This window comes from Asparagus officinalis, chromosome 7 (genome assembly GCF_001876935.1).
Source record: "Asparagus officinalis chromosome 7, Aspof.V1, whole genome shotgun sequence".
In the NCBI taxonomy this organism is placed as follows: domain Eukaryota; kingdom Viridiplantae; phylum Streptophyta; class Magnoliopsida; order Asparagales; family Asparagaceae; genus Asparagus; species Asparagus officinalis.
Window position 1 is genome coordinate 14,842,817 of NC_033800.1, and position 13,676 is coordinate 14,856,492.

The window sequence follows — 13,676 nt, forward strand, 5'->3', positions numbered from 1 at the left end:
AAAATAAAACACAATTTTGATTTGCTCATGCGAAACATGCATGTAGTTCATTTTACTTTATTTTTATATGTTGTATCCAGTTTCTGATTTCGATGAAGAAAACTCTTGTTATTTGTTGTGCTTATTTGATAAAAAAATCCCCCCCCCCTCCCCGAGTGCATCGACAACTTACTATGTACTGTTTCTCGTCCAATTCCGACTTACGGTTTGAAAGTTACGGCTTATTCTTCAATCCATGCTCAGCAGCTCGCCTACAGCTCGAAATTCGCCTGCAGTCTCAAATCCGCCTGCAGACCCCAAGTTTGCCTACGCATCTGAGCTCGCCTGCAGATCCAGTTCGCCTGCAAGCTCGCCTGCAGACCCAAGTCTGCCTGCAGTCCCAAACTCGCCTGCAGACTCAGCACCCCCCCCCCCTCCCCGAGTGCATCGACAACTTACTATGTACTGTTTTCTTAACAGAAGCTTTTTAAGGTTTCTAGCAGCTCTGAATCTATGTTGTTCTTAACAAAGTTCGGTACCATATTAACTCTTTTTTAAATAGTTTCGAGAAATTAGCGGGGCATGATATAGCTTGTCGAATATTCTGAAACAATTTGAGTAGCTCTTACATTAGGGAGTATGAGTTATTTGCTATTATCCATGAGGAAAGCTTGCTTTCTTATTAGTTTATCTTCTTCCCAAGGTATTCTGCTCTTTCTAAGTACTTGTCTGCATGTCAATGGATTAGCTTAGAATACACATCTGCAGGTTTGGAACCAGCGCTTTCTTCTACTCAATGTTTTGTGTGAACATTTACAGCATGGACTTCTACTGTTGGTGTTGATACTATTTATATAGATGAGAGGCTCCTTGCATTCTTCACATCTGAGGGGAGCTCAGGATTTTAGTTCTGATAAATTATTTGTAGGTTTATTTAGATGGGAGGCACTACAGACACACCCTCGGGCATACCTTGTTGGATAGTGGTTGTGGGGACCACGCCCACAAGTGAAAACCGTGTGAAAGCACGTGAACTTTGTTTCCCCTGACTCGCACAGATTACCACTTCTTTTTGAAAGCACGTGAACTTTGTTCAGAGGCCCACCCGATATGAAAGAGATATAAATGAACGCAGTGGTTCCTAGGGTTGGGTGCGGAAGCAGAGGGGACGTCTTTTTGCTGGCGGCTGGAGAAAAATCGCAAGCAGCAAAGAGCGTGCAAAGGCGGGTACAAAGAAAAACAAAGCGGCGGCTGCAGCAAAGAAAGAAAAATCTTAGGGATTTGTGAAGAGAGTTTTGTGCAGTCTCTTGTGTTTTCTTTTGTGAGAGATTAGAGAGTTAGTTTGAGGGTTTATTTTGTGAGATTGTAAACCTATTGTATTTTCTCTCTAATAGTAGATCCCCCCTCCTTGCCCCGTGGACGTAGGCAGTTTGCCGAACCACGTAAAATTGATTGTTTGAGTTTGTGGCCATTGTAATAGCTTGTAGGATCCCTCGACAGGTCAGTTCTAGAACTGATGAGAGGAAGAGCCGATATCTCATTTTGTTGAGATATCCGCTTCAGATTCTTGTCTCCTTGGTGAGACGGGAATTCTTATCGATCTTTCTCTCTTATTGTGCACCAGAAACTCTGCCGAAATTTCCGCTGCGCACAACAAGTGGTATCAGAGCCCAGATTCCAGATCTAGGGTTTGGTTGGAGGAGTAGATCAATTTGGAGGCTCGTTTAGGGCTTCGTTGGTGATAAAGGTGAGATCTTTTTATAAAGACTCTATCTTTCAGTTTTGGATCTATTCTTCGTTCGTTGGTGCGTAAGATGTCGGAGAAAGAAGGTGCTTCGGGTGTCGAGGGTGGTGCTTCTGGCGCGAAGACCATTCAGAGTTTGAATATCCACTCTATGAAGATAGATGTGGAGAAGTTTAATGGCACAAACAACTTTGGATTATGGAGATGCGAGGTTTTGGATGCGCTGAACGCGCAGAATTTGGAGGATACATTGGAGTTAGATGGCAAGCCAGATGAGATTGAAGAGAAGGTTTGGAAAAAGATGAATCGAACGGCGTGTGGTGCGAACGGCGTGTGGTGTGATTAGATCTTGTTTGACTCAAGATCTAAAATATGATGTGATGAATGAGACTTCTGCGAAGAAGATTTGGGAGATTATCGAAAGCAAGTATTTGACCAAGAGTGTGGAAAATCGCTTGCATTTGAAGAGGAGACTTTATCGTTTCCAGTTGAAGAAGGGAATCTCCATTAGAGATCACATGAACCACTACACAAAGCTTCTTGCGGATTTGGCGAATGTGGATGTCAAGATTGAAGATGAGGACAAGGCGTTGCTGTTGTTGAGTTCCTTGCCCGACGAGGAATATGAGACCTTCGTTCTTACTCTGATTAATGGGAAGGCATCACTTTCGTATAGTGAGGTCACCGCTGCACTTGTGAATTATCAGCTTCGAAAGAAGGATAAGGAGGCTTCGGTTGAGCCGGTAGCGGAGGCGTTGGTCGCAAGAGGGAAGGGTCCAAACCGAAAGAATTGGAAGTCACAGTCTAGAGTAGGAAAAGATCAGTGTGCTTGGTGCAAGGAGACTGGTCATTGGAAGAAAGACTGCCCAAAGCTCGACGAATGGATGAAGAATAAGCAGAAGGGAAAAGGGAAGCAACCATCATCAGAAGCAAACATCGTATCGGATGGTAATAATTCTGACTCTTCTATTTATTCGCTTTCTATCAGTCCTACAGATAGCTATTCGGAGGAATCTGAATGGATGTTGGATAGTGGTGCGACCTATCATGTGTGCCCTAGAAGGGAATGGTTCTCCAGTTTTGAGAAGCTGGTGGATAGTGGTGTGGTGTACATGGCTGATAACCGTGCATGCCAGATCCTTGGGATAGGAAGAATTCGCATAAAGATGTTTGACGGGACTGTTAGAGAGTTAAACGATGTGAGATATGTTCCTTCTTTGAGGAAGAACTTGATCTCGATTGGAGCTTTGGTTGGAGAGGGTCTGAAGGTTCGTGTTGAGGACATGGTTCTCGAGATTGCGAGAGACTCTCGTATTTTGATGAAGGGCGTCAGGAGAAATAACCTGTATTACTTGACTGGAGGTATAGTGACAGGTGGAGAGCTGGCGACTTCTGTTGATTCGACTAGACTGCGGCATTTGGGGCTTGGCCATTCCAGTATTGAGTCCTCGCATAGATTGAAAGAGGGTGCAAAGACCTGCAGTTCGAAGTCCAGTGAACATGTTGATGTGAGCAAGAAGACCGAGGTGAAGTGTGGCACCTCTATTCACCGTGCTAAGGGTCGTTCTGGAGGAGTTCACGTGGATGTTTGGGGGCCTTCCAAGGGAGCATCATTGGGAGGTAATAGAAGTTTGGTTTCCTTTGTTGGTGGCTGTTCTAGGCGTGTTTGGGTTGCAACCAAATCCCCTTTGGAGTCTCTAACAGATTGAAGAAGTGTGATATTGGCAGAAAGGTGAAGGTACTCCATTCTGGTGGGAGGTACAAGATGGACCTGTTTCTGCATTGGAGCCGAGCTCACGGTATTTCGAGACACTTCGTTGGAAAGGAAATGGACAGCTAGATAGGGTGACAAATTTGAAGAACCGTACCTTGCTGGAGGAGGATCGGTGTTTGATGTCAAGCAATGGTTTGCAGAAGAGTTTTTGGACAGAGGCTTCGACATATTTGGGTCATCCTATTAAAGAGTTGTCAACTGCTGTGATTGGAGGTAAAACTCCATTGGAAGATAGGTCTGGTAGTGTCACTTTGTATGAGGCTTCGATGAGGAAGCCAATTGACTCTCAGCAGGTGGAGAGTTTTGGACAGACCTTAGAGGTATCACAACGGGTGGAGAGTGATGCTACTCCATATTGGGTGGAGATTACTCCACATACTCCAGATCATACTGTATTATTTGGGATTCCAGCTGAGGTGACACAGCGTGGAAGTCATTTGGATTCGGATGCAGATGATGAGTTGGGTTTTGATTCGAGTGCAGCTGACAGACATAGTTTGGATACGGCCATTGGTTCGCCTCAGGTGGGGGTGTTTGAGGCCAATGGAGGTGCTATCAGCCGTAGAGTTGATGATATTGGTGAAGGGTTGCGAACTCTTCTAGTGGATTGAGGTCTTTGGAGGCCATTTGGGTGAACTACGTTCGGCTTGATTCCTTGGGCAAGAGGATACGTAGGCAGTCTTTAGATGCAACCGGGTTTGGAATTTTGATGGGGTGAGATCGATTTGGTGAGTTGATACCGATATTTGGAGAGTGTTTGCACTCTCATTTGGGTTCTCGACTTGTTATGGATTGAGTCTGTTGTCGTGAATTGTTTCACTTCGTACTGGACACAACAAATGAGACATTTGATATGATCGGTGTCGGCTCAGTTTTGAGAAAACTTCGCCGAGGTGGAGAATTGTTGGATAGTGGTTGTGGGGACCACGCCCACAAGTGAAAACCGTGTGAAAGCACGTGAACTTTGTTTCCCCTGACTCGCACAGATTACCACTTCTTTTTGAAAGCACGTGAACTTTGTTCAGAGGCCCACCCGATATGAAAGAGATATAAATGAACGCAGTGGTTCCTAGGGTTGGGTGCGGAAGCAGAGGGGACGTCTTTTTGCTGGCGGCTGGAGAAAAATCGCAAGCAGCAAAGAGCGTGCAAAGGCGGGTACAAGGAAAAACAAAGCGGCGGCTGCAGCAAAGAAAGAAAAATCTTAGGGATTTGTGAAGAGAGTTTTGTGCAGTCTCTTGTGTTTTCTTTTGTGAGAGATTAGAGAGTTAGTTTGAGGGTTTATTTTGTGAGATTGTAAACCTATTGTATTTTCTCTCTAATAGTAGATCCCCCCTCCTTGCCCCGTGAACGTAGGCAGTTTGCCGAACCACGTAAAATTGATTGTTTGAGTTTGTGGCCATTGTAATAGCTTGTAGGATCCCTCGACAGGTCAGTCCTAGAACTGATGAGAGGAAGAGCCGATATCTCACTTTGTTGAGATATCCGCTTCAGATTCTTGTCTCCTTGGTGAGACGGGAGTTCTTATCGATCTTTCTCTCTTATTGTGCACCAGAAACTCTGCCGAAATTTCCGCTGCGCACAACATACCTCCGGTCATACCCCTCCTCTAGCTACAGTGCAGGGGGTCCACTTGAGATTTTTTCAAGAATGTCAAGTGAGACCCCCTGCACTGTAAGGGGGAGGGTTTGGTGTGGCCTGAGGTGTGTATCATTTCATTTTTCTATTTAGATATTAGTCGCTGGTGTCTTCACTGATTCCGTAAAAGACCCTCAAATCTTTGGAAACTGGCTGACAGCCCCTCAAAATGGGTCCTACGTAAGTCATCTTGCCCCCGCCCCCCCCCCCCCCGCCTTCCTTCTAATAGAGTGTTATCTCTTTCCTTTAACTAACAAAATATTTAAAGAATTATATTAATTGGCAATATATTATATTCAGTTTACAATCAGTAGATTAATCTTTTGAGTCAAATGGTTATTGATATGATATCAGAGCATCAGATTTAGAAGCTCTGTAGTGAAATATTTGTCTTATTTACATTTTAGGGATTGTCAAAATTTAGCCTCATGCGACCCTCCTTTTGAAACAAAATTTTCTTCTTCTTATTTTATCATCATTTTCACATTCAGAAAAATCTAGCCATGGAGAGAAATTTCTCGTTTATAATCATCTAATGTTTAGTATTCAAAATCCTTGGGGAAAAACATCCACTTATCGGTTATTGTTAATCTCAAAGCTAAAATTTCACGTACCAAGCCAATGTAGAAACCTAGATTAACATATATAATATGGATTAAACATTTAAACCGTTATGCTTTGGTTAACAAAAATAAGATAAAATTGGGACCATCATTTAAAGTTGCAACGGGAATCGATCCACTTGAAAATCAATCAAACCAAAGGCAGACAAAAGTCACGGAATTGAAGGAAAGTTCGATCCCATCTTCTTCACTCACATAAAACCGGTGACTCGGAAATACTATTCAATAACTAACTAAATAAATAAATACATAAATGATAGAAGAGTAACCTCTAGTCTCCAAAGTCTAGGGAATTGTCCCATGAAAGCAATAATATTGGCATTAAATTAAAAGATTAAAAAGAGGGGGGAAAAAAGATGGTGCCGTCGCCTTCACGAGACTCTCACTTCCGGCTCATCTCCCACTAAAAGAGCAGAACAAAATGTAAGAAAATATGTGGATAATAAAATAAAAAAGCTATTTTGTGGTGTAGCTTTGCTACTGGGACCCAAAATATGGGACCAATAAGAGGGACAAGTGAGGTGTCCCCCTCCTATTGGATAATGAGTTGATCATCATTAATAATTACCAATTCATTATCCAATAGGAGGGGGACACCTCACTTGTCCCCCCTATTGGTCCCATATTTTGGGTCCTTGAGGAATTTTTCTTTGTGGTGAGGCCCTCCTAAATTATAATATTCTGATTGGAGACATGTTTGAAGCTTATGCATGCAAATATCAAATATATTACGAGAGATAAAGATGTTAGAGTTAGTTTTCTTGAGGTTTATTGAAACCTGAAAAAAAAATTAAAAAAAATCCTTATTTGAAATTTTCTTGACTTTAATATTACCAAGTGTTCCTATGTAACGCAAATATCCAGGTGGATTTTGGAAACTTCACATGCGCCTTCATTTAAAAGAGGACAAAGGAAGAGAGAGCCAAATGCTAACAACCTTCTAAACAAAAAGCCCCTACCTTGTTCTCTGGATTAGACCTCAGCGTAACATGCATATATAAAATTAACACAAACATTAAAAAAATGGTCCTTAGTCAAAACTTCCCCTAATTCCCTGCGCTATCTCCGACACTCCCCATACTCCCTGAAATAAAAACACCAGACGACCCTTCTTGCTTCTCCTTATATCACCGCGGTTCTGACTACTTCACTAAGTGGATCGAGGCAGAACCATTATGTCCAGTATTAACGTTCCTGACTATAGTCAGGATACTGGTATATACCCCTATAACGGTAAAGTCCTGCTCGCTGCCGTTGTTCTCCTCTCCGTTGTCATCCTCTTCGTTATCCTCCTCCATATCTACGCCCGTTGGTTCCTCAGGCGAAGGCCCGTCATCGCACACGTCGTCTCTGAACCACTTCACACGCTAGCTAGTACTCTTGCCGCTCGCAACTGGTATGTTGATGACGTGACAGTTTTCTCGAAAGGGCTAGACGCGAAAAGCGTTGCGTCTTTGCCCGTGTTTGTTTGCGAGGGGGGGAGAGAGGGGGAGGGGGGAGTTAGTTGAGTGCGTCGTGTGTTTGGGTGTGATGGAGGAGGGGGAAGAGGGCAGGGTTTTGCCCAGGTGTAAGCATGTTTTTCATGTTGAGTGCGTTGATGTTTGGCTGAGGTCTCGTTCAACTTGCCCGATTTGTCGAGCTCTGGTGATGGAGAAGGAGGAGGCGGTGGCGGTTGATGTGGTGGAGGAGGAGGCGGTGGTCGGAAATGAGGAGTCAGGGGGAATTAATGAAGTAACTGAGGGTAATGTGTCATGGGAATCATCGACATCGGCGTCATCATCATCGGCGTCATCTTCGTGCTCATCATCAATATCCTCCTCCTCCTCCTCCTCCTCCTCTTCTTTTAGTTGCTCTTTAAAGAGAATGGTAAGCAAAAGTAGATCAGAAAGTAGGGTGTTCCCATCAGCTGGGATTGTGTAAATTAAATTGGATGATCGATGGTGGCTCAATAACAATTTGTGAAAACGATATATATATTTTTTCCTTTCATTGGTTTATTTATGGTATCAATTTGTGGTTAATTCGTTGTTACTTCAATTTTCCTTGTCTGCTTTACTTCGCTAGGTTCCAACTTGAACATGTTTTAACTCGTGCAAGTTGTTCTAGTATTGAGCTGGCAGAACAAAGGAACTCTTCCAAATCCCATATCTGTGCTATTTTGTGGTTTGCTGCAATTTGAATTCCAATAAAATCTTGCTGATTTCGGATCCAAATATCTTATTTATTTATTTCATATGTTACGGGGGGAATTTTTGTGGGCGATTGAATTCTAAATCAATACAAATCTTATACCAGATAGCAAAGTTTGTGAACGTAATCATAAAATGTACAAGATCCAATGGAAAGAGTTACAAAAAAGTACTAGTTACATTCCATTTACGCTAATAACTTCAGAGTTTTTATATCTATACCGGTGATTCTAGGCTTGCAATTACAATTACATGGGCGACCCTGCAGCCAGGACAACGAGCAACTCTTGGAATTACCCGTGTAAATACAATACGTGACTTCAATGTTATGCTTACATACACGTAGACTCCAGGGTCACTAGTGCAAGTATACCTTACCTCAAGATACCGGCTTGTGATTAATCCTGCAAAGAACAACCAAAAGTGGACTAATCTGAACTCTTTGAGTTGAAATCTTCCTAGTAAATTGCAAATTAGATCGCGCTTACCATTCCATGAGCTTACAGCTCCTAAATTTACATTTCCAGTCCTAAATTTGCATTTTCAGAGTAATAAATTGCAGATAATAGCTTTCACCTTAGGAATTAAGGGGTGCTAATAAATTGCACTTACCCCTCCATCATTATTTTACTAGCATTTACCACTTCTGAATTTACCATTTTCAAAAGAATAAATTGCAGATAAACCCCATCTCCTTTATTGAGCTCTTCTACGGAGGGCTTGCGCGGTAAGCAGGCAAACTTGTGGGGGGTTTTTTCCATAATAATTCCCACAAAAGAATAACAAGGCGATGGTTCACCCCTGCAGCTGCAACCGAGATGGTAGGAAAACCGAGAACTGGCATTGCTGCTCGCCGGAGGAAGGGGATGGTCGGTGGTGGAAGGAGGCGGCGATGGCGGGAAGAGCCGACGACGGCCTTCGGCGGTGCTCGGGGTGTTAGGATTAGGGTTAGGGTTAGGGATTTGTGAGTTCTTGACGGCGGCGCCCTGCTTTGGATGCTGAGAGAACGTTTTGTATTGTCTTCATTGCTTCCGGATTCAGGTAAGGACTTCATTCAGTTGTTTATTTGTTCTTTTTGATTCTTTAGGGTTTCGGTTCGGTCGATTTCTTTTCAGTTTATTGCTTTAAGTCTGAGTAAGATCCCTTTTCGATTCACATTGTAGTTGTGAATGAAAACTATAATTGTTTGTCAAAGCAAGAATTGATGAGAAAATTGAATTTCAAATGAATTGCAAAAAAAAAATGGAAGATAAGAATGGAGAGAAATCTCCCACGAGCCTAGGAGCCAAATTATTTCATTCCATTCAATTTTAACAATTGCTAAATGCATATTTATAAAATAAAAAACAATTGCTAAGTACTACATTGGAATGCTATTCTGATCTGGGGGAAAAGAATCAACACTATCTAGTTCATACAATTTAGTTTGCTTTTATAATTTTACCAAGAGAATCATTTAAGTAGTCGCTTTTAGTCTGCTTTTTATAATTTTATAAAGCTAGCTACTTACTGATGAAAGAATCAATGAAAAACTTGTTGATCGTGAAAATGCCAAAATTGCATTTAGGTTCAGAAACTTTTTGAAGTAGTATATTTTGAGAAGACTTTTAATTAAGAGAACTTCTAGTCCACATGCAGAATCACCAAGACTTTACTTGGATTTAAATTCTTCTGTTCAATTTTTGTTTATCTAATCTTGTTTATGACATACATGCTGTATGTTAAATATTTTGGTCATCTTTCTCCTGTGGTAGGACTTGTGATATTTCTGATTACCAATGTTTTTTGGGTCTATTTGCAACCAAATATGCCATAATGTCTAACAAAATTATTACGATGGAATTTTCAGACTCCCTAGTCTCCATACAAGTTGTAGAGTAGAGGCCTAATTTCTATCCAAAGTTGAACGGCCAACATTATTTTCATGGCTAGCATTCTTTCAGTACAATGTTTAACTTCCATGGTCCTCTGTTGTATTATATAATTGATACAAAACTACGTCCAAATTCCAATCCAGGACTCCCAAGTCTTTAAGTCTTTTTTTTATTCTCTTTCCACGCCCTTCATTATTCTTTGAATTATAAAGAAAAAAGACATGTCCACTAAGTCTTCAAAGTCATGCAAGACTTGGTATGTGCACAAGTCTACCACCACAACATTTCAAAGTCATCGCCTGTTCAACTCTTCTTTCTTTCAAGTCCTTTTTTTTCCCAATTTTTATTTTATTTATTTATTGTTTTTTGCCCTCTCAAGTCCTCCTTTTCTTTCTTTGTTTTTTTTGGGGTCTCCTTTTGTATGATGCACTATTCACTTGATATGAGTGGGATTCAAATTTTTATTTTTTTATTTTTCCAATAAGCTAGCCAGGTAGAAAGAACCTATTTAGGGTCTAAAATCGATCTAGTACTTCTGTATTGAAAATGTTCACTGCAGAGCGAAGATATAGATATCAACTTCGACATGATCCTATCAGATTAAAGTTTTAATATGAGCTTGAATCGCACTCATATCATGTCTGCACTACTTGGTTGGCTCTCTAGTAAAAACTGATTTGTCAAAATAAAGATTGGGCCTTGTCTAATACTTGAAACCTATGTTAGTTTATGATAATCTAGCATGTTCAAAAGATTTTTCTGTAATTGAAGTACTTCTCTCCTGTAAAAATAGTTAACTTCCAACCATCTCCATAATCCTGATTTTTCGAGAGTACGTAGACATGACTTTCCAACATTCAGAGCCACAGAAAAGATTTCATCATAATTGCATTATTCACTACCGATGGACTAAGGGGGTGTTTGGTTACATTTCTATAAATTATAGGAAATGTTTTCCATCCCATTGATTTCCTTGTATTTCTTAAAAAAATTATAGGAAAAGTTTTGAGAAGTTAAAAAGTACAAATTTTCTTATTTTTTGGATTGTGCTTGTTTGGTTCAAAACAAGAAAATGAGAAATAACTTTTGGAAAAATAGCAACATTTCCTATAATTTATAGAAATGTAACCAAACACCACCAACTTTATAGAAAAGTGAGAACTTTGTAGAAAAGAGTTAATGAGTTTTATTATTTAAATAATGAATGCGTCAGATTTCCAAGAGATTTCCTCCCATTTTAGAAGGAAATCAATTTCCATAAAATTTGGTACTTTTCTGTACTTTACAGAAAACATTTCTGTAAAATTTTTTGGAGCCAAACACAGTTTATAGAAATGTATAGAAAACTCTTAATTACATAAATGTACTTTTGAGAAAACCTTTCTCAAAAACAATGCAACCAAACACCCCCTAAGTTTAATGAGTCCATGAAAGTCTTCAACACCACAAATATTTCAACATCTCAATCACCATACTCTGTCTATAATACATCTCCTGCTCCGCACACCGCCCTCCCTCTATGTACTCTTCCCTCCAATGAGTTCCCATCACCGCCCCCTCCTCCCCCTCCTCCTCTTACTTCTACTCTCCTACGCCGGTAACTCTACCGACCCCTCTCAATGCTCCTCCCTCCTAAACCTGAAACGATCCTTCAGCTCTGCAGACCTCGGCACGTGGAAGCCTGACACAGACTGCTGCGGGTGGGACGGCGTCCTCTGCGACCCAGTCTCGGGCCTGGTCGTCGCCCTCGACTTAAGCCACCGCGTCATCGCCGGTAAGCTCACCGCCGGTCTCTTTAATATCACCTCCCTTCGAAAGCTCAACCTTGCGTATAATGTGTTTGATGAAATTCCTATTCCGAATGAAATTGGGTCGCTTTTAAATTTGACCCATCTTAATTTATCAAACGCTGGGTTTGCTGGGCAAGTGCCCGTTGGGATTGCGAAGTTGACGAACTTGGTGTCGCTTGATTTGTCGACGATTTCCTTGGTTCAGAGTTCTCTTAGCCTTGTGAATCCTAATCTCGAAACTTTGATTGGGAATTTGAGTGAGTTGAGAGAGTTGAATCTTGATAGTGTAAACATTTCGGCAAATGGGCATCGGTGGGGCGCAGCGGTGGCGAAATCTACTCCGAAACTGACAGCTTTGAGCTTGACGAGCTGTTCGATCACTGGGCCTATTGATTCTTCACTCTCGAAGTTGAGCAATTTGTCGGTGGTTCGATTGGATCAGAATGAGTTGAATTGCGGTGTGCCTGATTTCTTCGGAAAGTTGTCTTCTTTGAGTGTGGTTAGTCTCAGTTTTTGTGGGCTTACTGGAATTTTCCCAAAGGATGTGTTTGTCTTGAAGAACTTGACAAATATTGACTTGTCGTATAATCTGATGCTTTCTGGGTCATTGCCAGATATCTTTAGTGACAGTAGGTTGAATAGTTTGGTGCTATCCGGGTCGAATTTTACTGGGTATTTGCCGAATTCTATAGGGAAGCTGAAATCTCTGACAAGAATGGATCTTTCCGATTGTGAATTTTCAGGAGTCATACCCTTTTCAGTAGGCAACTTAAGCCAAGTGGTTCATTTGGATCTATCGATGAATAATTTCACTGGTCCAATCCCTTCTCTTCTGCCACCAAGAGTGTCTGAGCTGATACTTTCACACAATAGGCTGACTGGTCCTATCCCTTCATCTATCGGAAAGCTTGAGCATGCAGTGAAGATTGATTTTTTGTTATAATTTTCTCTCTGGGAAAATCCCCGCATCTCTATTTGCTTTCCCATTGTTACAAGAAGTGCAATTGAGTATGAACCAACTTTTGGATGTTGAAGAATTAAAAAATGGATCATCTCACTTGGCAACTGTGGATTTGAGCAATAATCTATTGCAAGGAGAGATTCCAAGGTCAGTCTTTCAGCTCTCGGGGCTTAAAGTTCTTACCCTCGCATCGAATAATTTTAGTGGGACAGTCGAAGTTGATTGGTTTACCGCTCTTAGTAACCTCTCGAGTCTGGATCTATCAAATAATAGGATTTCGGTAGAGGATAAGGGTGGTAATGGTTCTATCCCCAAATTTGGCACGTTGATGTTAGCTACTTGCAATTTGACCAGGATTCCAAGTTTCTTAATGCATCAAGATCAGATGGGCATCTTAGACCTCTCAAACAATAAAATTCATGGTGCAATACCCAATTGGATATGGAATATTGGGAAGAATAGTCTGACGTATTTAAACCTCTCTTTCAACATGTTCACCTCTGTTGAAGGTCCTCTTCCAAAAGGTCCTCTTCCAAAATTCAAAAAGAATACAGCGATAACTCTTGATCTCCATTCGAACTTGCTCAAAGGGCCTATTCCACTTCCCCCAACAAATGCCATCATTCTTGATTACTCGAACAACAGCTTCTCGTCTTTTATTCCACCGGAACTCACCTCCTACCTTAATTTTACCATTTTCTTTTCACTTGCTCACAATAACATAACGGGAGAGATTCCACCATCAATTTGTAATGCAATCAATCTCCAAGTCCTTGATTTCTCTGACAACAATTTGAATGGTTTGATACCTCCATGTCTTTTGGAAAGTTATAATGAACTCGGAGTGCTAAACTTAGGAGAAAACCATCTTCGAGGAAGTATTCTTTGGAACATTAGTGAAGAATGTGGGTTAAGAACAATAAATTTGTAACAATTTCATTGGAAGGGAACGTACCTAAATAGTGACCAGAGTGCAGTGAGCTCGAGGTTCTGATCTTGGAAGCAATCACATAAATGGTCTTTTCCCTTTTGGCTTGAGAGCATTGGATTTCCCCCCTACGAGTTCTCATCGAATCAAATGAACTCCCAGGGGAAACTATTGGTACT

General features: G+C 41.2%; 2 protein-coding genes across 2 annotated transcripts; both read left to right on the forward strand.

Annotated features, from left to right (window-relative positions):
* Window positions 6,870–7,700, forward strand: LOC109846718 (RING-H2 finger protein ATL5-like). Its single transcript, XM_020415963.1, has 2 exons — window positions 6,870–7,191; window positions 7,241–7,700. The coding sequence occupies exons 1-2, from the start codon at window positions 6,931–6,933 to the stop codon at window positions 7,673–7,675; spliced, it is 696 nt and encodes a 231-aa protein (XP_020271552.1). The 5' UTR covers window positions 6,870–6,930; the 3' UTR covers window positions 7,676–7,700.
* Window positions 8,724–13,500, forward strand: LOC109846719 (probably inactive leucine-rich repeat receptor-like protein kinase At2g25790). Its single transcript, XM_020415964.1, has 2 exons — window positions 8,724–12,544; window positions 12,576–13,500. The coding sequence occupies exons 1-2, from the start codon at window positions 11,355–11,357 to the stop codon at window positions 13,498–13,500; spliced, it is 2,115 nt and encodes a 704-aa protein (XP_020271553.1). The 5' UTR covers window positions 8,724–11,354.